Below are 22,118 nucleotides of genomic sequence, written 5' to 3'. Positions count from 1 at the left end.
GAAATTACAAATGTGATCTGTGTCATTTCTTTAATGGGCCAATTATCTTGACGTCGCCTTCTCCTCAACGAGGGCAGCTTCCCAGCACCATTTGCCAGCTCTTCCCTCTGGCCAAGACTGCTCTTCAAGGTTAGAACCCCTGTCAAATACATGGTGATGGAAGGAGACCTGAGTCTGGGTGGTGAACATGCAGCGTGATATATAGATGATGGATTACAGAATTGTACACCTGAAACCTATGTAACTTTACTAACCATTGTCACGCCAATAAACTTTTTAAAAAAGAGTCAAAAAAAAAAAAAAAAATGTGAGAACCCCTGTGACTTAAAGGCCTCCAGCTCCGGGCCAAATGGACAAACCTACGTGGGCCACTTACGAGGTGCCAGGCCCATGACATACATTCTCTTATTTAATATTTACAGTAACCCTACAAGATAGGTCGTAGAATCCTCCTTTCACCAGTAAGAATCTGACACGCAAAGAGCCTGAGCAATCTGCGTCCAGTCCTACGCAGCCCTTGTGGGTTCTAACCCACACCTCAGGCTGCTTGACTCTACACGGCACTGTCCCCCTCTCCCGATGGCCTCTCCCTAGTATCTCATTGCCTTTTAATCCTGGAATCTCTTTTGTCCGGTCTAAGTAGTTTCCTACCCCTGGGTCTCCTTCCCAGTTTCCACCAGTCAAAACCCTCCCTCTCTTCCCTCTCCTCCCCCTCCTCGCATCTCCCACCAGCGTGGCCCCTGCTTCCAGGGCATTCTCCCGGCTCCTGCTTGGCTCTCACAGCACTTAGGACTTTCGATACTTCACCAAGGCTTTCTGTAGCCCTGACCTACCCGAATGATCCATTTTCAGTAGGAGGGAGAAAAGAAAGGGCCCTTATTGTGCACTTACTTTGTCGTGGGACTGTCTCTATTATTCCCGCAAATAATCCCCCGAGGACTTTCCCTGCCATGTGTCAAATGACGGTCGGAGGCACCAATTCAACTCCAACAGGCATCCTCAACTTGGGGTGCGGTGAAGGACACTTTGGTTGTGGTTGATTCAGTGCAAACAGCTCACGTGCACCGCTGTGCACGGCCTGGCTGGGAGTCAGCCTTCTCCTCACAGAATGGAGGGGGTGGCCTAGGGTGAGGCGGCTTTGGGGTGAGGTGACCCTCTCCTCACGGCATAGCTGGGAGGCAGCCCTAAGGCAGGGTGGACCCCTCTTCACAGCTAGGCTAGGACACAACCTCAGGTGAGGTGACCCTCTCCGCACAGCATGGCTGGAAGGCGCCCCTCACAGGGGGCCTCAGATGAGGGGTCCTCAGCAGCTGTGCGCCTCAGCCGGGCAAACACAGCCTTTGGTAGACAGGAGCTCACAGAGCCAGAGGGAGCGGATTTATATGCAGAGAGGGATGTCCCAGTCCCTGGTCCCTAACTGCTCCATCCTCACGCAAATGAGGACGCCCACTCCTCGCAGTTTGATTCATCCAGAAAGCACTATCCTGATTGGTCAGAATGGCGCCGCTCTGATTGGCCAGTGAAGAGAGTCCTGGGGGAGACTACAGCTGTGCAGCTCCAATTGGATGGGGAAAGTCTCAGTCCTGCTGCTTGAAACAGGATTCCAGGAATTCTTCTATAAAGGTTGGCTCAGTTGTGAGGAACACTGTGCAGAGAGTCAGTTCAGTGTAGGAAGTAGGCAGCTCAGGGCTAGCTTCTCCCTGAAGCATGGCTTAGGCTCTGCTTTTAAATCTGAGCCCAGTTAGCCGCCTGGAGCCCTTCCTAGTAGGTCCTTTCTTTCTCCTTTCTCCGCGTGAATACAGGTTACGGATGAAGAAACTGGATACATAGCAACCTGAAGTGGAATACAATGCAAACCCAGAAGGCGAGAAGGAGTAATTACGAATCATCCCCTGCCTTGGAGACTAGCACAGCCCAGACGTCCAGTAAAGGTTTGTGGAATAAATGAATGGATGAATGAATGAATATTTGAAGGGTGACTTACTAAAGGAACTTAGAAATGACAGGAGAGCTCCAGTACCCTGGAAAATACATATTCCAAATACAGGCAGCATTTGGTTTAGTGGCTACAGAAAATCCCAAACACTAAGACAGGCCCAGAGAAAACCACCTGCCCTCAACATTTTCACAGCTAAAAGTGCAGCTCCGCAGACCAGGTGCAAAAGAGTCACATGCAATCTACAAAGCTCCCTTCTTTGGAAAGCTCTAGAAGACCTGGGTATTGTTCCCAAACTTTGGCCGCGCGCTGGGGTGGGGGTGGGCGCCTGTCCCTTTAAGAATCTGGTCGAAGTCCTCTTCCTCTCCCTGCCCCGCCCCCTCACGGTACCGGCGCAAGGCGAAGGCACCCACCCCTTTCTCCTCCAGCCTACGGTACTATGGGCTTGGCCGCCCATCCATCACAGAGGTGCCGCCTATGATTGGCTGCTGAGCTTAGGACGGGAGGCGGGGCTGGAAGGCCCGAGAAACTAGTTTGTTGGTGGCGCCGGGTCAATACCGCAGCGGCAGTGGCTCGGAGGCTGTGGAAAGTCCGGGGAAGGGGAGTGGTGGCGGCGACGGTGGGGCTCGGAGGCTCGCTCGGGTGGCCAGGGGCCTCTGATCGCGACGGTGGGCCGGGGGAGCGCGGCTGGCGGTGGCGCCCCGAGCGGTGAGTACCAGGGCTGGGCAGGGCTGAGGGCGCAACCTCGGCCGGTCTAGCCGTGCTCCCGGCGGCCGGTGTTGGCACTTGTCACCGCTCGTCCCCACCCCCCGCCCCTCCCGCACGTACCCGGTGGGAGCCCCCAGCAGAGTGAGCCCTCGCGGGCCCGCGTCCCGGAGCTGCCCTGGCCACCGCGGGGTCAGGGGTGGGCCTGGAGTTGGGGACAATGGGGGGGGGGGCTGTGGTCCGCCACCGTGTCCCCAACGCCGGCTCCTCCCGCCTGCGCGTGCCTGGGGACCCGGCGAGGGGATTTGCTGAGAGCCCTGGGCGAGGGAATGAATTGTTTTGTAAATGGAGGCTGCGCAGCGGGAACAGCAACTCTCTCCCCTGGGAGTGGTTGATTCATTGAGTCCGCGGACTCTCTTTTTAAAAAATTACTATCGATCCTGGAAAGAGGAGGCTGCCTGCCTTGGAGGCCGTGAGCTGCCCGGCGCTGCGCCCCGGCCGGGCGAAGTCCTCGCTCCCTTGACACCGAGGGCCAGATGGCCTCCTGCCTCGCGCAGCGCCAGGGCCCCGGTTCACCGGGAAGTGTCCGCCGCCCCCGTGACCCCGGCCCTTTATGTCCCGCCTGACAGGACCCCTTGACCTTGTTTAGCGAGTAGTGGAGCAGCAGAGGGACGGTCGCATGCGCTCACCCATCGCAGTGGCGGCCACCCGGGCAGGTCCAGAGCAAGCCTCCTCCAGCCGGCGGTCCTCTTCCCCGTCGTGCCCTGGCGCCGGGACCCCACGCACTTGGTCATGACCCCACTCCTCCTTTTCGCCCTTTTAGCCGCGGCAGAAGTTTTTCCTTGGGGGACTGTGCCTCCAAGAGGCACCTATTTTTTGTGCTGCTTCTTCAGAGTCCCCGCATTTCATTTGCATTATCTATGAGCAGATAAAAGTCTTTACAGAGAGAGACCTGATCAAAGGGGTTGGGGTGGGATGGGGGCAGACCCAGGCCCTGCCGGTTTAGTCCGGGTGTTCCAGGGCCCTGCTGGGTTGCTCTGAGCTGGGGGAAAGCTCCCTGAGCTTGGGCCCTCCCTGGTGAGTCAGGACAGAGAAGCCAGTCTGGGCCTTTACGTTTCACTCTGGAGATGGGACAGAGGGAGAGAGGCAGGAACCCCATTTTCTTCTCATGGACCAGACTCTGGTGGCTGATTTGAGTCGGGCCTTTTGGGACCGTGGGCCTCCGTCTCCATTCATAAGTGGCTCTGATGCTCAATGGGCCCAGGTGTGTTGTTAGGATTCCTAGGGGATGTTGGTGAAGGCTAGCATTTGGGGTCTGGGGAGGAGTGGGACACAAGGTCCACCAGCCCGCCCCGAGGCAGATTTGGAGTCCTTCTAAGACCTGGCATCCTTGGGTCCTCAAGTTGTGCCTGTGGAAGTTGATGGAGTCAGTTTTCTTTCAGGCCCGGCAGCTATTTCCGACTCAGTCATTGTCAGGAAGTGATTCCTGGGAGGTCCTTAAAAGGAAGGTAGAGAAAGATGATAGAAAGCTTCGCCCTGGGGCTCAGGCTGTATCCAGATCTGTTTGTGGTGCAGAGAGAGGAGCTGTGGACAAGCTGCATATTCCACGTGCCCCTTAATAGCATCTTAAACTTGTGGGCTATGTCAGGAGAGGAGAGCAGGAAGAAAAGAGGAAGACCTGGGCGGGCCTACACTGCAGTGAATGAGGCTTGGTTCTTCCCATCTGTCACCATGAAGTGCCAGAGGGCATTCTTCCGGGGTAGTTGGTTCATTCATATATTAATTGATTGTTTTCAGGGCCTTGATTGGGCCCCTGCTTTCAGGTGAGGGTGTGCTGGCACATGGAGGTGTGGGAGCTGAGGGGACAAAGGAGAAAGGATGCCTTAATGAGGTAAAGATGAGAAAGGCATGTCAGAGTCTAGATTCCAGGCCCTGGGTGGCTGCCTTCTCGCACCACCCACTCACATTTCTCCCAGAGGCAAAGTCATTGCTGACCTTAAGGCAGGTGCAGGTTGAGGTCAGAGATAATGCAGGTAGGAGCCTGGAAAGGTTCACTGGGCACTATGGTGGCCTGGCCTGTGGAGTCAGCGTTCCCGGGAATCCCCAGAAAGATGGATGGCTTTTAGATGCAGCCTTTCTGCTCAAGGTCTCCTGGGAGAACCCACCTCACCAGCCCCAAAGACCAGCCCTTGGCCTGAGCCCTTAGTCCCTCTAGACCAGACCAGCCCCACGCGAGAGTGTGGCCTGGCCAGGGTGGGGGCAGGCTGAGCTGCGCTGGCGGGAGAAAACGAGTGGCCAGACTCCAGCAAATGAATTGGCTGATTGAGGTGCTGGTTTTCATCTAATGTGGTAAATGTCATAATTGAATGGCCTTAGGCAGCCAGGACTGTTAAAGCGTATTCCCAGCCACAAATCACTATAATTGGGGGCAGGGCGCGGGGTGGGGGTCCGGTGAGAAGAATGTGGGCATCCCCCGCTGTTACTCCCAGCTCCCCAGTAGGGCTTTCCCCTTATTAGTCAGAGTCCGTCCCCCGGTGAGGGAAGTCAGCCCAGTGTCCATAGCAGCTTCCAACCCCTTTCCTGGACCACTGGGCACCAGAGGACGTTGCCCCCATCCCAGTCTGACTTTCAGGCACTCACCTTGCCGGACTGACTCCCGATCCTTCGGCTCTTAGGGGTGTGGGGGGTGCTGTGGGGATGGGAGACAGAGAGAAAGCTCTTCGGCATAAGGTCAGGGGAAAGAATGTGGGCTTGGGAGCTGGACTTGGGTTCAGACGCTGCCTGTGTGTCCGGTCAGCCCACTCTGGGGAGCCGCAGCCTCCTCCACCCACCGCTGCCCCTTCTTCTGGTGCCAATAGACTCTGTTCTTTCTTACGCTAAACCTTTCCTTCCAAGCCCTGTCAGTGCCCTTCTGGATGAAAAAGAGGAGGCATTTTGGGCTCATTAACCTGTTCGTAAAAGTGCCAGCTCTGTGGTCTCACAAATCCAGTATAGTTGGGAAATGTCACTGTATTTTCTGCAGATACATAAAAATCTTCCCAGCCTTGCCTCCTCCCCCACCCCCAATGGTCTCCTGCACCCCTGGGTCGTACACAGAGTCTGGATGAGGCTTTCTGGATCATACCTCGTTTCAGAGTAGCAGAGGCCCAAAGGCCAGCTCCACTGCTTCACTATCCCCTCGTTGGAACCGTCATACCTGGCACCTGTGGGCAAAAAGAACATGGCAGTAGGTGTCTGGGAGTCTTGCTCTGCCCATACCTGGCTGGTGACTGCATGTAGGTCCCCTTATTGTTATGGGTCTCAATTTGCTCTTCTGTAAAATGGGTGGATGTTCTTCTGTATGGTGCTTCTATCAAATGTTTTGCTCTAAAATCTCAAAAGTGCTTGCAGCTTGAGTTATTTGCGTAGCCCTGTGGGCAGGAACAGTTTGAGAAGCAGGCAATGTAGAGGGGCCCAATTAGAAGTCAGGAGTCTAGGATTCTAGTTCCAACTCTGCCTCTGAGGTGTGCTGCGGGGCTTTGGACAAGTTACTGTCCACCCCTGGGCCCTAATTTTCTCCACCTGGAGAGTGAGAGGCGTGCTGCAGTCCAGCTCCCCGTTTCCTTTCCTTTCTTGGTGAGTGGAAACTGAGATAGACTTTACCTGTAACTCCAGACGGACGGGATTGTCCTTCCTTGAGCCTCTCCCAGTTCCCTGCCTCTGTCCACTACGTGTGGGGCCCACATGTGAAGGGTCTGCAGGCACAGGGTGTGCTGTGGATGAGGGGCTGGTGACGCCAGAGGACTGGGTCAAGGAAGAACCAAGCTGGGCCTAACGCAAGGGGGTGTGTGGGGGGCTCATTTCCCCAGGTGCTCTGGCTGGTCCTGGGTAGGGAGCTGGACGGCAGGTGTGGGATCACTCAAGGTAACCCCGCTCCTACCCCAGAACAGATGGAGTGGGCCCTAGTCTGTGCAGTGTCTCCTGGGCATACATGCCAGGGCCACTTCCAATAAGAGACATGGACAGAGAGCTCCCAGGAGAAAGAGGGATCATGAAGGGACCCCAGGAGATTGCAGGGCTCCTTGCCTCCCGCTCACTAGGCAAGACCAGTAGGATGGCTCCTCCCATAAGGGGGTGGGTACTGAGCAGGTCTTGGGAGAATGACTGCTGCTGCCAGAGGGGGGACAGCATTCCCCATGGTGTCACTCCCCACAGGACACCCGATTTGTCAGAGGAGGATGCAAAGATAGGATGGAAACAAAAAGCCTTGCTCATTTTCTACCTGTTCCCATTGGAGCACCAAGGAAAAGCTGACCACAGATCAATCGAGCATGAATGGAATTAATTTCCTAATTAAGAGAAGCTTTGCTCCTTCAAACTCCAGGATGAGCTGCCTGCCAGGTTTGTAGTTGGCCAGGCCAGATTTGTCTGGGCAGGAGTGAGGGTCACGAGATGGAGGAGCTCTATTACTAGAAAGCCACCGTGATCGCATCCAACATTCAGAGTTCCACAGCTGCTGCGTCCTCGCTGGGCTTGTGAAACCCTGGATCCAAATGCCACCCCTGGATCCAATGCTTGCTCGGTGACGGCGACGTGGTGGGAGCTCACTGCTCAGAAGGCACTCAGAACAGTGCCTAGTACTCAGTACTCAATAAGTACAATTCATTTTTAGTAGTGTTGCTGTCATTACCATTCATCTGGGCTACTTCTATATCTGACAGTGATAGAAATAGTGGGACATGTGGTAGGATTGCACTCCTGGTGCTCTCGTGGGTGAATGAAGGCATGTGACTGTTTTGGCCAATGAGATGGGAGCAGCAGTGATGTGTGTCCTTGTAGGCCAAGCACTGAATTGTCAGCGCCACACTTTCCAGAGTGCTCTCGTTTTCCTTTGGCATGGTGTCTGCTCTGTCATCTGGGTCCCCAGGAGTGACAGTGATGAGACAAGCACTCCCCGCACTCACCACCACCAAGGGAACCACAATGCATGTAGTATGAGCAAGAAATAAATATCTGTCCTCTAAAGCCACTGAGATGTGGGGATGTTTGTTGCTGCAGCGTAACCTTGCGCGGTCTGACGGCAAGTCAGGCTTGTCAGGCTTGGTTGTGAGGCTGAAATCTTCCCGATGAGATGCCCACCACAGTACGGGCCCAGGGTAGTCATGTGTTTGATCTGGCTCCTTTCCTGACCAAAGTTCCCTACTGATGGTATGCAACAATGGTTGCTTCATCATTCAGTAGGGTTTCGCAGGCTTTGACCCCTTCCCTCCTGTTCATGCCTTGTCTGGGAAAGCAGAGCCTGTCCTCTGGGTCAGGCCAGCAGTCTGAACCCCTCCTCCAGGAGTGACAAGTCCACACCGGTGGAGCTGGCAGTGATCTCCACGCATCTATCAACTTGCAATACTCGCTCTGGCTCCCCAACCAGCAGAGGCTGCAGTCAGCCTGGGGCTTGGCTATCAATCATGGAAGCTCAAGTGACCGCCCTTTGTCAAGTGTGCTTAACACTTGGGAGCATCACATAAAAAGGCCGGAAGATGTGGAGAAGGCCCTGAAGCATGTGGCTGCCCTACTGGGTCTGTTGGGACCCTCCTGTCCCGGCCAGGCTTTGGCTGTAGGCAGATGTGCGGGCCATGCGTAGGGTAACCTCAAGACTCACTGCCCAGCTGGGAGTGAGTGAGTGTGGTGTGTGTGTGTGTGTGTGTGTGTGACGTTCGAGAGGGTACGTTGGCACTGTTGATCAAGACCTGAGCACAGCAGATGGAAACCAGATTGTCTCACAGTCTGGGTGTGGAAGGAGTTGGGATTCTGCCCTGTGAGGTGAGCCCAGGAGGAGGGGCTGACCTGCCAGCTGCCCCTCAGGAGGAGCTGTCCAATAAAGAGACATTTTGGTCCTGCCTGAAGGACCCCATTAGTTACCAAGCAGTGCATGAAGCAACACCTCACCATTCCCCGAGCCTCACTCTGTTCTAGAACCACCCATTCCCCTGCAGGAGAGATGGGGGTTCGGGTGAGGCAAGGATGGGGTGAGGCTGAGGGCTGGGGTGGGGCCAGGTGGCATCCAGCAGACGAGCCACATGAGAGCAGAAGGTGTGAGTTACACAATTCTCGTGACTGTACCGCAGGCTTGAAATCTTTCCCAATAAAAGGCTGGAAAACAAAATCAAAATAAGTACACAGCAAAAAACTACCAACAATTCTAACCTGTGGCATTTTAAATTAAAAACATGGTATATATAATTTCTGAATAAATACATAAATGTTTTTAGAGAAAGAGCCCTTGAACGGCAGAAACATTGAGAGAAAGGACCCATTGTCTGGTAATTCACTTGTATCTGGAATGATCTGTGGCTCCGATTCAGTTACAGTGGTCATACTAATTTTCCTTTCAATTAACAATTAGATTTGTCTGCTTAGTAAGGGTGCTTAGTTTGTTTTCCACTTGAAAACTGGAAGGATGGATCCCCTGCAGCCTGTGGGCTCCCAGACACGGGGGTGGGGAATGTATTGGAGCCGCATGTCCACGCGTGTCCGCTCGGACCCCCTCCTGGCTACAGCTGATGGAGCGCCCAGGCTGGTGTGCCCTGTGTGACGGAAGTGCCTGAGTGCTTCGTTTTGACAGCCCGGGAGCAGCCCAGATCCGCGGGGCTTGCCAGTATCCGTCAGTGTTTTTCCTGATTATAAAAATACTACACGCTCATGAGCAAATCATTAAAAATGAGTAGACAGTGAAAGTCCATCTTCAAAGTGGAGGTTAGGGATGGAGCCAGGGTCGGAATATCTGCTGTGTTCTTTCCTCAGTGGCAGTGGCAATTCACAGCAGCAAAGAGTAGAACAGCTGACCGAGGAGGCAGGAGAGGCCCAGGCTGTTCTAAATGCTTATTGCTGAGTGTCTCATTGGATTCTCACAACCACCCTATAAATACTGATCGTTTTCATGATCACTTTATGGTTGGGGGGAAAAAAAAAGACCCAGAGAGGGCAATTAACTTTCCCAAGGTCACACAGTAAGGGTTGAGCTGTCTTCAGAGGCAATGAAGAACTTGGACCTTTCCTCAGGGCTGCTTTGCCCAGTCCAGACAGTATAGCTGAGGCAGAATACCTGAGAGGAACAGCCGCACATACTTGCTGACTCTCCCCTCCCTGGCTTCTCCCCTGCCTTGTTCACATGTCACCTTTTGTGTTATGCATGTACGTCGCCCAGTCCGAGAGGTAAAACTATGCCATCATGGCTTTGTTTTAAAGCCCTCAGCATAGCCTGTAGGTGCTCATTTGTGTCAGGCTTTTAGATGGGGTGATCTGGGACCTTTGTGGTCTCTGGGCACCTAGGTCTGGGGCCCATCTGCCGTGGTTGGACTGTCCGAGTGAGTTCTTCACTCACCTGGGCTCAGCTGGCCAAGACAGCGGGGAGGGGCCTGGCAGTGCCTTCAGCCACGTGCAGGGTTGAGCCTCCTCACAGCATGGCCGCCTCAGGCTGTGGTTTCATCCAGTGCGGCTCGCTTCCCCTTGAGTGCGAGGAGAGGAAGTGGAAACTGCCGATCTCTGACGGCCTGGGCCAGAAATGGCACATTGTTGCTTCGGCCGTCTGGTCAGTCACGGTGCGGTCACAGAACCTGCTCAGGTTCCAGGGGAGAGGACACAGACCCTGTCTCAATGGGACGCTATCACAGAATTTGTGGCCTCCTGGGATTGCATCCCTGCCGGTCACCCTCGCCTTTCTCTTCCCCGGATGGGCCACCTCGCTTCTACGCGGTCTTTGCACTTACTGTTCCTCCACCGGGAGCCCTCCTGTCCCCATCGTCACCTCCTGACTCCGGCTGATCGCTCAGGAACAGGTCACAGATCCCCTTCTGGAGCCTACATGAGCCTACTAGCTTCTTGTCACACTCTGGCCTGTTGTTTTCATTTCTTTGTAGAACTTCCATGAAGTGATAATGTCCTGTTCACTGTTTTTTTCCCCCCATCACTAGTCTGTACCCCAACACCACCAACCCCAGAGTGCACCCTGTGGGGGCAGGTACCTTGTCTCTGTCCGTCACTGTGTCCCGTGCTGACACCTGACTTGTGGGAATTGTTCCGGAAACTTAGGATGGATGAGTGACTGGGAACCACTTTACCTGAAACCCACCAGCTGGGTCCTGGGCCTTTCCTGCTCCCTCTGGCCTCCAGTGAACTGTGCAGTTGGTATCGTCATCTTGAGGGTCGCTGACTCCTGGATGGAGGAAGGCGGGGGGCGGGGTGTCAGTGCTGCAGCCCAAGGGCGACAGCGAAAGCAGCAGTGATCGCCTCTTTTGCCTCGCGTGCATTTTCCTCAGAACCGAGGCCTTTCACGCTTAGTGGCTGCAATCTTTGGAAAGCATGGGAGTTTTTTCTGAAGGTCTTACCCCTTAGCCACTTTGTTTCCTTGTGCGTTTAGTTACCATTCCAGGGATGGTGAGAGAAGTGAGCGGGGCACATTTGGTGCCTTTCATCACTTCCTTGCAGCTGAGGATGGCAGCGTGGGGCGGAAGTGTTGTCCGAGGTCCATCAGTGCTCTTCAGGATGATGAATTGCCAGTCTGAGCATGGCAGGCAGTGTCGTGCAGTATATTCTGTGCCTTAAATGCATAAAGCCAGGACAGTGCTTAGGTAGTCAAAATAGTTCTGCTATGTACAGCGCCAGAATGCCTGATTTATTGCCGCCTCTCCCACAAAGGCAGGGGCCGAGAGGCTGCGCAGACCTGACTTTGCACACTCGATGCTCACCCCCCATCTCCGGGAACCTGTCCCACACTCCTCGGATCCTGCAGCCCCTGCACCGGGCTGAGTGGGCAGTAACTGATACTAAACACTCGTGAAACCCGTTCCCCTTGGTGTCTGGGTGGCCTCCCCGGAGCTGGAAAGGGTGGAGGGACCCACCCAACAAGACCCCTTATCGAGGTGAGGAGCCCCTGGTCCCAGACCTGTAGTCCTTGCACTAGATGCGACTCGTGATGGCCAGTGACAGAAACCCCCCTCAAACAGGCACAAAGGAAGTCTAGGGGCGGACGGGCTCCGGTTCAGCAGGGACCAGGGGCCTGCCTTGGGCAGTGTGGCTGCCATCGCTGCCACGCCCGGCCTGGGTCCTGTCCTGTCGGCAGCCCTGAATTCAGCCTGCTTCATGCCCCGCAGTTCAGTAAACGTGGTGGATACAGTTTCCTTGGCCCTTCGTGGGTGTCACGCCCCTCATGGTGGCCAGGAGGATGGCACGGCTGATTGGCAGGCCTGGGTCACGTCCAGGCAACCCTGCGGCCCAGGGATGTGCCGATTGGCTGGCCATGGCCAGATGCCCAGCCTGGATCCCATGTGAACCGGCTGGAGAGGAAGAGGGTGGTTGCTGGGAACTGTCAGGTGTCACTGCAAGCAGGAGGGGGCATCGTGCTGGCTCACATGAAACAGTGTCACCACACACGCCACTGTTGCAGCCACCGTCTCCGCCGTCGTCTCTGAGTCTGGAAGGCAGCTGCGCGAGCACTCCAGTTAGATGCGCTGGGCACAGAGGTGCCAAGCTGGCTGCCACGCTGGGTGGGGTCCTGCTGGGTGTGGTGCTGGCTCTCCTCTGCCTGTGCGGGGAGTTTGCGTCAGCAGGCAGGCATCTTGGTGCTGAGTAAGATGCCAGTCAGTGCTGGCCCTTGGCTGCCCAGGCAGCGTCGGCCTTGAGAGGTCAGCACTGGACTTCATTCTCAGGGCAAATGTGGCTGCGGGGTACGGGTTGGCCCGGCTTTCCTGCACTTGCTCAGTCTTGGTCCTGCTGTGTCCCGCCCTTACCCTCTCCAGAGAGAGTCCCCACCTAGATCGCTTGCAGGGCGACCCTGTCAGCAACACCCCAGAGTGGAGGCAGGGTTCAGCTCATACCCACAGCAGCAGTGCCAGCTGCCTCAAGCGTGGACCTGGGACCCCCAAGGGGGCCGGGAGGGAGGGAAGCGTACCGCACACAGCCAGAAATCCTGACGGGCCTCCGCCTGCTGGGCTCAGTATACGTCCACGTGGGACCGTGCAGGAAAGGCAGGGTCTGTCTGCTCTGGCTGGCCCTGGGGCCAGGTCCTGTGGGCAGCCATGGAGTCCCCTGGCCCAGGAGCGGGTACTGGTTATGTCCTGATTACACTGCTGTGGTTAGTGGAGCAAAGAGCTGCCGTTCCTTCCCGGGGCTGTCTGTAAAAAAGAATCCAAGGGAGCTTGGCACCACAGACGGGTATCCAAGCCCTAGCCTTCAGGGCCGCATTCAGCTCAGGCTCAGAAACGGCCTGGCTCCCTGGCCAGGCTTGGGGTGGGGAGAAGGCAGGTGCAGTGAGGTGCTCAGTGACCCAGAGCAGGTGGGACCCATGAAAATGCAGGTGCTCGAGAAGGGAACTGAGGCCCAGCCTGTGTCAGAGCCCTGACCTGGGAGCCGTCCCCCAGCGTGGCTCAGACCAGAGGCCACCTGGTGAACAGCTTGGGCATGGTGGTGACGGCTGGATGGAGTCACCCAGTGAGCGGCGACATTTTGGAAAGTGTCGGATGATTGAGTGACAGAGCTGGTATGAGGATTTAGCAATCACAGCAAGATTTGCGGAAACGTGTTGCAGGGTCCGGAATTCAGATGGGGCAATTCAGGCCAGTGGGGGGAGCGTGCTGTGGGCCAGGCTCAGAGGTCGTGCCCCGTGTCTGACTGCCAATGAGGGACTCGCAGAGGCCTGCACAGGACAGAAGGGAAAACGAGCAGGGGAGAGGTGAGGGGCCCCGGGGCCAGTGGTGGAGGCCACGTGCACAGCCTGGCCCTGGGGTCCCGCGCTCCCCTCCTGCTGGCTGCACACACCACCCCCACCCCTGGGGGCCAGAACAGCGAGGCCGCTCCAGGCCCAGGAGCAGGGCCTTGCCCAGGCAGCTCTGTGGCTTCTCTGGGACTTTGCCAGGGAAGGAGTGTGAGAGCGAGCCAGAGAGCAGAGCACACAAGCAACGCACTGGGAACGCTCTTACTGTTGCGCTGAATCAGGAAATCGCTTCCTTCCTGTGCCAGAGCTTTGCTTAAGGAGAAAACTGACCTGGAGTGGGAAGAGGGAGTCACATACTTTTGAAAATTAAAAATGAAAAAGGTTTCTGGGGTTTTTTGCTGTTGTTGCTGCCTCTTTACCAGCAGGAGGAAAGCAGCACAGACTCTTGGGGTCAGAACACTGAATTCAGTTTTTTTGTTGTTGTTTTTTAGCAATGTTTGCTTTTTTCTTCTAATTGGGAAGCAGCCATGGTCATTGGGTACATATTGCTTTCATGCTGCAATGGCATAATTGACCCTTTTAAGGAGGGCGCAGCTCACAGTGGCCCATGCGGGGATCGAACCGGCAACCTTGCTGTTATCCGCACCAAGCTCTAACCAACTGACCTAACCGGCCACCCTCTCAGTTTGCTTTTGGCCACTTTTTTTCAAAACGTGTGGTTTTGCTTGGCGATTAGCTGAGCCTTACTTCCACAGCACGGCCGTGTGTCGTGGGCGTGCCATTGGTCCAAGTTTAATGAAAGTACTTTGGAATCCCCCATATTCACGTGGGTGACGAGACTGTCTGTCTCCTTGCAGGGACCAGCACTCTGAGCCCTGCCCTGGGCCGGGCAGAGGGGGGCAGATGTGGGAGGAGGGGAGATCCCGAGAAGCCTAGAGGCTTCCATCAATGGCCGCAGGGTTTCTGCTGCTTTGGCTGAGGCGGACTCTGGATTGCTTAACTGTTCTGTGTGTTCTGCTGTCACCGGGACCTTTGTCTTGGCTTCCTGTTGGGACCTTGAAGTTGAGCAGGTGTCCCGTGGGGGAGCCACTGGTCAGCCGGCCTCACCTCCACAGCCTTGCTCATCCCAGCTGGGTCCAGAGGCCTCTGGAGACCCCTGGATGTTGAGAACATGTCTACACTGAGCGCTTGGGCTGTGACAGCAGCTCTGGAGGATCTTTCCAAGGAAAGGGGTAAAGGGGGTCTGGCCAGCGCTGCTGGAGCCCAGCTCAGGACAGGGCCCGTTGGGAGCACAGGGGTGTAAGGCTCTGCTTGGGGTGTGGGGGTCCCTGGGAACGTTGTTTCAAGTCTCCCGGCAGGAATCAGTCTCCTTGGGCCAACGGAGGGTGGTGACTGGGCTCGGAACTGGACAGGCCACGTGGGAATCCTCTGCCGGCCTTTGGGCAGCCGCTTTGCCTCGCTGAGCCCTGGCAAATGGGGCAACCAGAGCAGCGTCCCCAGGGGCCGGAAAGCAGTTGAGGGCCCTGCCCCTTAGTGCTGCCGTGTTAACCAGGCTACTGACGTCATTTGCACAGTCTCCTAACCTCTGGAGGCAGCACAGCTGGAACTCGCCCGGGGGTGGCTCATAACCAAGCTAAGGACGTTTGGTTCCAGAGCAGATCCAGGCTCAGGAGAACAAAACCCGTTTCCAAAGGGCAGGGGTGACAGCCAGCCTCTGCCGCCCTTATCACTGGCGACAGAGGAGGTGGACGTGAGGGGCAGAGCCGAGCAGAGGAGGGGGCAGGGGCAGGGCCGGGAGGCCGGGCGGCGTGTCCCCAGGTCCCTGCGCCAGCAGCGGCCCCTCACCTGTGGCCTCGTCCCCCGCAGGTCGGCTCAGCATGTCGGTCAGCGTCCACGAGACCCGCAAGTCGCGGGGCAGCACGGGGTCCATGAACATCAAGCTCTTCCACAAGGCGTCGCACCCCGACTGCGTCCTGGCGCATCTCAACACGCTGCGTAAGCACCGCAGGTTCACGGACGTGACGCTGTGGGCGGGCGAGCGCGCCTTCCCCTGCCACCGCGCCGTGCTCGCCGCCTCCAGCCGCTACTTCGAGGCCATGTTCAGCCACGGCCTGCGGGAGAGCCGGGACGACACGGTCAACTTCCAGGACAACCTGCACCCCGAGGTGCTGGAGCTGCTGCTGGATTTCGCCTACTCGTCGCGCATCGTCATCAACGAGGAGAACGCGGAGTCGCTGCTGGAGGCGGGCGACATGCTGCAGTTCCACGACGTGCGGGACGCGGCCGCCGAGTTCCTGGAGAAGAACCTGTTCCCGTCCAACTGCCTGGGCATGATGCTGCTGTCGGACGCGCACCAGTGCCGCCGGCTGTACGAGCTGTCGTGGCGCATGTGCCTGGTGCACTTCGAGACGGTGCGGCAGAGCGACGACTTCAACAGCCTGTCCAAGGACACGCTGCTGGACCTCATCTCCAGCGACGAGCTGGAGACGGAGGACGAGCGCGTGGTGTTCGAGGCCATCCTGCAGTGGGTGAAGCACGACGTCGAGGGCCGCAGGGCCCACGTGCCCGAGCTGCTGCGCAGCGTGCGGCTGGCGCTGCTGCCGTCCGACTGCCTGAAGGAGGCGGTGTCCGGCGAGGCCCTGCTCATGGCGGACGAGCGCACCAAGCTCATCGTGGACGAGGCGCTGCGCTGCAAGACCAAGATCCTGCAGAACGACGGGGTGGTCACCAGCCCCTGCGCCCGGCCGCGCAAGGCGGGCCACACGCTGCTCATCCTGGGCGGCCAGACCTTCATGTGCGACAAGATCTACCAGGTGGACCACAAGGCCAAGGAGATCATCCCCAAGGCGGACCTGCCCAGCCCCCGGAAGGAGTTCAGCGCCTCCGCCATCGGCTGCAAGGTCTACGTGACGGGCGGCAGGGGCTCGGAGAACGGGGTGTCCAAGGACGTGTGGGTGTACGACACGGTGCACGAGGAGTGGTCCAAGGCGGCGCCCATGCTCATCGCCCGCTTCGGCCACGGCTCGGCCGAGCTGGAGAACTGCCTGTACGTGGTCGGGGGACACACGTCCCTGGCGGGCGTCTTCCCGGCCTCCCCGTCCGTGTCCCTGAAGCAGGTGGAGAAGTACGACCCCGGCGCCAACAAGTGGACCATGGTGGCCCCGCTGAGGGACGGCGTCAGCAACGCCGCGGTGGTGAGCGCCAGGCTGAAGCTCTTCGTGTTCGGAGGGACGAGCATCCACCGGGACATGGTGTCCAAGGTGCAGTGCTACGACCCCGCGGAGAACCGCTGGAGCATCAAGGCCGAGTGTCCCCAGCCGTGGCGCTACACGGCCGCCGCCGTGCTGGGCAGCCAGATCTTCATCATGGGAGGGGACACGGAGTTCACGGCCGCCTCCGCCTACCGCTTCGACTGCGAGACCAACCAGTGGACGCGGGTCGGGGACATGACGGCCAAGCGCATGTCCTGCCACGCGCTGGCCTCGGGCAACAAGCTCTACGTGGTCGGGGGCTACTTTGGCACCCAGAGGTGTAAGACGCTGGACTGCTACGACCCCACTGCGGACACGTGGAGCTGCATCACCACCGTGCCCTACTCCCTCATCCCCACGGCCTTCGTCAGCACCTGGAAGCACCTGCCCGCCTGAGGGACAGCGACAGAGCCAGGTGAGCCCCCGGCACCCCAGCCCGTGCCCACGCTGCATACGAGGTGTTGTCCAGGGAAGGCCGGTGGGACCGCGGGTGACGGCGGGGCTCAGGGACCCTTTTCCAGCTGTGGAGCCCAAGCCTGGCTCTGCCCCACACTTGTAGTTGACCTTGAGCAAAGCAGGTGACTCCTCTGCCAAATAGGGAGACAGTCTCAGACGGGTGCAGTGCTCCCCACACATGGCCGCACCTCAGAATCGCCCGGGTGTGTTGGACGATTCTGTGTGGAGTTTGGGCCAACCTGCCACATCTAAAGGTACAGCCTCCACGCTACAGTGGCCTCACTTCTGAGACCAATTGCAGTCGTAGGTGCCTCCCAGAATGCCCTGGGTGGTTATGTTCACAATTATAGTTCATTCCAGGAAAAGGGTACAGATTAAGATCAGCCAGATTTTGGGGGGTGGGGGAGTCCCTGCGCAAAGCATCCATGTCCTCTCCCCGTAACGTCAGGACAGCATTACTCTCCCGGCACCACCGAATGACAAAATGCACAGAATATTGCCAACCAGAAAGCTCTCTCAGGCCTTCATGTCCAGCCTTTCTGTCCAGGCCCCAGCACACAGGTGATTGCTTGATCACCCACGTGATTACTCTCAGCCTCCAGGTCAACTGGTACAGCATGACCCACAACCCCAAGCCTAGGTCACCTGTACGTCCCCACGCCTACCCTAAGCAAACACACGCCTATCAAGTGTGACACAGATCACCTCCTAGAAGCTGGGGCAAAGGCCAGACCTCTGGCCAAGGCCAAGGCCAAATTCTTTACCACACAAATGCTCAAGCCTAGACTACACCCCAAGGCCAACTGAGGCAGGGCCTCTGGAGCCCACGTGACTCCAGTGAGCCGTCAAGGCGAGATTCCCCCCCACCACCCCCGACTCGGGGGGTCCTGAAGGAACGAGAAGGAAGATGGATGCTCCAGGGTGAGGCAGGTGCCAGGGCTTTGGGACCAGGTAACCCTCGGACCGTGTTGCCTCTTTACCTCCTGCATGAAAAGACGTGGGTTTAGTGGCAAGCTCAGCCTCGGTGCAGAGGGCTCCTTTCCCTTCCGGAGTCACCACGAGACCTTCCTTGGGCAAGCGGGAGATGACATGTGTCAGTGTGGGCATGCTTCTCTGTCCCTCCGCAGGCTCTGCATGCTGCTTCCAGCCCCACGGCTGTAGCCCCACCGGCAGAGCGGCCTTGACTCCATCCGTGCACCACAGCGGGAAGCTCAACCGGCCCCGGGCCAGCACGAAATGCTCCGCCAGCTCCGGGAGCCTCGGACTTGGGGGCCGGGCTGAGTGTTAGACAAGAGAAGAAAAGCTGCCTCAGCGCTGTGTGCGCCCAAGGATTTTTCTTTGCAGGGGTTTGCGGGCGAGGACCTTCCAGAGGGGCGTGGACAGACACCAGGCCTCTCAGACTCCGGGAGGACACGTATGCAGAACTTTGAGGCCACTTCTTTCGGCAAGTCCGGAGCTGGGACTGGAGGGGTGGGCAGCACGGCACTGATGGCACAGCTTCGGACTAGGGCTTCTCTGCCAGTATTGTCATGTCACCCCGCAGAGGATGTCTCCGGCCTTGGGGACATGGGCTCCGTCAGCACTGAGAGCAGAAGGTGCCAGAGAAAATGGAGGACACATTTATAAGGGGCAGAAACCTGGAGGGTGACCTCGCGACACACACAGGCTTCATTGGCAGATGACACCCAGACCCCCAGGACTACAGAGGAAACCTCCTCTGGGCCCCTCCCGAGTTGGGCCTCACCCTCGTGACCTCTCACCTCCCAGTCAGGCCGGCCAGGGCCCAGGTGCTGTGCCCCGGTGCAGACACAGATGCTGCTGCCCAGTCACACAGCCGGACCCAGGGTCCCGGGACACATGCCGTAGACAGAGGGATGCCCTGGGGGGCTGCCCATTGCCTCCCCTCCTCAGCCCACCACAGGCGGCAGCAGTGAGCCCATCTCCCGATGGCGCCACACCGGCCTCCACGTGTGGCCCTGCCCTTCAAGCCTAGGAGCACATGGAGCTGGGGACCCAGAGGGAGTCCGGGGCACCCCCTGCACGTACCTCCAGGGCTGGCCGCATCTCAGCCTGGAGGCCGGCAGCCAAGTCCACCCCCCCTGCCCCCCCCCCCCCACCAAGCCAGCCCCCCTGGCCTCTGGCATCCTGGCCTTCCAGCTGGTAACTGGATCTGGCCTGTTTGCCCCCCGAGCTCACGAAGTCGGAGAACTGCCCGACCAGACATTTGGTCCTTTTTCTCACCTCCTGAGTCGGTGGGTCCCTCGTCAGCATAACTCCAGCATCTGGTGTTCTGCAGAGGTCAGCTCCTACCATCGCACCCCCACCTCCGCCACCCCGTGTGAGGGCCTCTGACTCATGCGGGGTGTCACCACCAGAGGGGGAGGGGCTCCCAGGCCGCCTGCACTGCGCAAGCTGCTGGCTGGCGGGTGGCTGTGCGGTGGAGTTGCCGCCACATTACAAGCTTTTCCTCGTGCGGGCGCTGTGGCTTCTGGGGACCTGGGCCTTTGGGCCGGGTGCACCCACTGCTAAGCACGGCCGTGGGGCCGCGCTGCCGCTTGGGGAAGTTCTAAAAGTGGAAGGCGCATCTCGGGTCAGAGGCCTGTGTCCTCTGCTCTGATGTCCCATGTCGGCTGCCCTGCAGCCACAGGAGAATCTCCGCCAGGGCCGGTGGGGGCCTGGGGCGGGGAAGCAGCTGCCCCGGCCGGGATGGCGGCGCTGACCCAAGCACACTTCTCACAGCACAAAGGACCTCGTGGGGCTTTCCCCACAACATGTGTTGCTTTTGTCTGTTTTTAACTTAATACAAGAATTGAGAGCATTCTGGCTTTCCTTGGGCGCCGGGGCCTGTCTTGGGGGACATAGTTGGGGACCGACTTCCATCTTGGCCCTGCCAGCCAGGGCTCGGGTGCTTCTGAGAGTTGGGGGTGGGGGGCACTCCAGGGAGCTGCAGGCACCCAGGTGAGAAGGCTCCCCTTTCCTCAGATTATTTCAGCAGCAGAAGCCTCTCAGCGGATTCTCCTGTAGACTCGTCTTTCCCCTCCTCCTGAGTCTTTCCTGGAAAACCCACGTGGTGAGCTCTTGGCAGAAAATGCTTCCATGTGTCTCCATGTGCCCGTTTATGTGCTGGGGGCCGGAGCTGACCCTCCTTTGTGTGAAAATAAAACAAGTGCGTTGAGGTGGGTGTCTCCGCCCCAGTCGGCAGCCTCAGTAATCACAGCAGCCCCCATGATGCTCTCGTTCCCCTGCTCCCCTTTCTTTCCCGGGTTTCTGCAGCTGTTAGGAACTGCGCAAACTCAGGACACCTGGCAGGGCCGCCTTTTCTAATTCCCATGGCTGCGCCACGCAGGCCGGCACTGTCGCTCCCAGGAGTCTGAGCGGGGCGCTGGGGTCCAGGTCAGGCCTTTGGGGACAACGTGTGTGGTTCCCTCAGGTGCAGGGTGGGGGGACACACTGGGAATCAGGCCGGCTGGGGCCCAGATTCCAGCTCTCCTTGGACATACGTGGTGACTCACCTGGGGAAGGTCCCATTGCTCCTCAGGTACATAAAGAGGTTACTCAACTTCCCAATTATGTCCATGTCCTTTGCCCCATCTTATTAAGTGTCCAGCTGAGGAATTTGTTGGAGAAAACTGGGAAGAGAGAGCATTCCAGATTTTCTGGGGGAAGCCAGGAAACCCCATTAGAAGCACATGTTTCCCCTTGAGCCCTGGCTGCACGGAAGCCCAGAGCCCACAGTGAGTCTCAGCGCAGGCTCAGATTGCCCCGTTGGCACGCGAGCTTCCTCCCCTTCCTCCCCGGCCTGGATTTTCATGTCATGAGTCCCACGTGGTGACTGCAGTCAGGACCTCCGCTCCTGCTTGGAAAGGCTACAGTCTTAAGAAACTTGCTTTCGCTTCCTGATTTTGAGACTTTTCCCAAGAGACCGACTACCTCCCGTGGTCTCCCGGCCTTTGCCCACAGCACCCTCCGCCCCCGGAACGGGAGCCTGGCTTGGCCCACTCCCAAACTCCTCGCCGCCAGCCAGGCTCCTGGGGTGCAGGGAGCGTTGTTTCAGGTGGCCAGGCTGGGAAGAATGAAGTTGGCCAGGCAACCGCCCAGATCCAACTCCCGGGCTGGGGGTGGGGAGGGAAGTTCAGGGACCCTCAAAGGGAAGGAGCAACGTAGGAGGGAGAGCAGAGCAGGGCTGGCTTTGAGCTGGTCTGTTCCCAGGAGGCAGTTTACGTCACTCCCCTTCCCCCAGGCCCTCTCCCACCAGGCCCTCCTGGGGCCCTCTCCCCTCCTGTCCATTTCCCAGGAAGAAGGGAAGTTTTACAAAGGTTGCAGGAGGGGAGAGCAGCCCAGACTTCAGTGGGGACTATTTCTAGCAGCGAACAGCAGCAATTAGCCTAGAAAGGAGCGGCCTGGGACTGCGCCAGGCTGTAGCTTAGATACCAAAAGCAGCTGGAGACTTGGGGCCGGGTGGGCGTGGGGAGGGCAGGGGGGCCGGCAACCCACATCCCCGAAACTGGAGCACACCCCAACACCTCCCAAACCCTGACCCCCTTTCTCGCTGCGCCTCCTCTCAGGACACCCACAGCAGTGGCAGAGTGGTACCTACACTGCATGGCCTCGTCACCCTCTGGGTGACCTGAGGCCTCTGAAAAAATGGGGGCAATTTTAAGGAAAAAGGAATCGCCTAAGAATCCAAGAACAAACTCTTAGAGGTGCTTCTCCCCATGGAGGTGGCGCCCATGACCCAAGGCTGCTCTGGGGATGAGGTGACAGGTCCCCCAGTGAAAGCAGTTCCTGAGTTTATTTCTGACGTTCTGCAGCTCAGCTCAGGTTGATTCTGCTTGTTACTGCTTCCAAGGAAAAGAACAAAACCTGTATCCTGCATTTTTCTCCTTTCTCTGCAAACTCTCTTCAGGAGTTTTTAGCATCCTCATGCTCTTGGCTTTCTGTCCTGTGGCATTCGTTACCACACGTCCTGTCCAGGCAGAGCCTTTGCTGCAAACTCCATCCTACGGCAGTTGGTAGGTGCCGGTCTCCCACATGGCAGGGCTCTCTTTCAGGCCTGGGATCCGCAAGCAGAAAACACTTTTATTTA

At 57.8% G+C, this 22,118-nt stretch overlaps 1 protein-coding gene and 1 long non-coding RNA gene across 4 annotated transcripts; one reads left to right on the top strand and one right to left on the bottom strand.

Moving 5' to 3' along the window:
- Window positions 1–1,700: 1,700 nt before the first annotated feature.
- On the top strand, window positions 1,701–20,207 carry KLHL25 (kelch like family member 25). 3 transcript variants are annotated; one of them, XM_019726711.3, is made up of 3 exons: window positions 1,701–1,931; window positions 15,192–16,991; window positions 18,160–18,301. In XM_019726711.3, the coding sequence occupies exons 1-2, from the start codon at window positions 1,850–1,852 to the stop codon at window positions 16,970–16,972; spliced, it is 1,863 nt and encodes a 620-aa protein (XP_019582270.3). In that variant the 5' UTR covers window positions 1,701–1,849; the 3' UTR covers window positions 16,973–16,991; window positions 18,160–18,301. The 3 variants fall into 3 exon arrangements, with proteins under 3 accessions (XP_019582270.3, XP_019582271.1, XP_074173508.2); XM_019726712.3 differs by lacking the exon at window positions 1,701–1,931 and adding an exon at window positions 2,460–2,644 and having other exon boundaries at window positions 18,160–20,207; XM_074317407.2 differs by lacking the exon at window positions 1,701–1,931 and adding an exon at window positions 14,394–14,557.
- On the bottom strand, window positions 4,007–5,861 carry LOC141568092 (uncharacterized). Its single transcript, XR_012491099.2, has 3 exons — window positions 5,766–5,861; window positions 5,282–5,330; window positions 4,007–4,137 (listed from the first exon to the last, which is right to left on the bottom strand). It is a non-coding gene; the product is annotated as an uncharacterized LOC141568092 (long non-coding RNA).
- Window positions 20,208–22,118: the final 1,911 nt, after the last annotated feature.

This window comes from Rhinolophus sinicus, chromosome 13 (genome assembly GCF_057876585.1).
Source record: "Rhinolophus sinicus isolate RSI-liver-muscle chromosome 13, RSI-T2T, whole genome shotgun sequence".
NCBI lineage: Eukaryota > Metazoa > Chordata > Mammalia > Chiroptera > Rhinolophidae > Rhinolophus > Rhinolophus sinicus.
The sequence above is the reverse complement of the archived record's forward strand: the minus strand, read 5'-3'. Positions and strand labels throughout refer to the sequence as shown.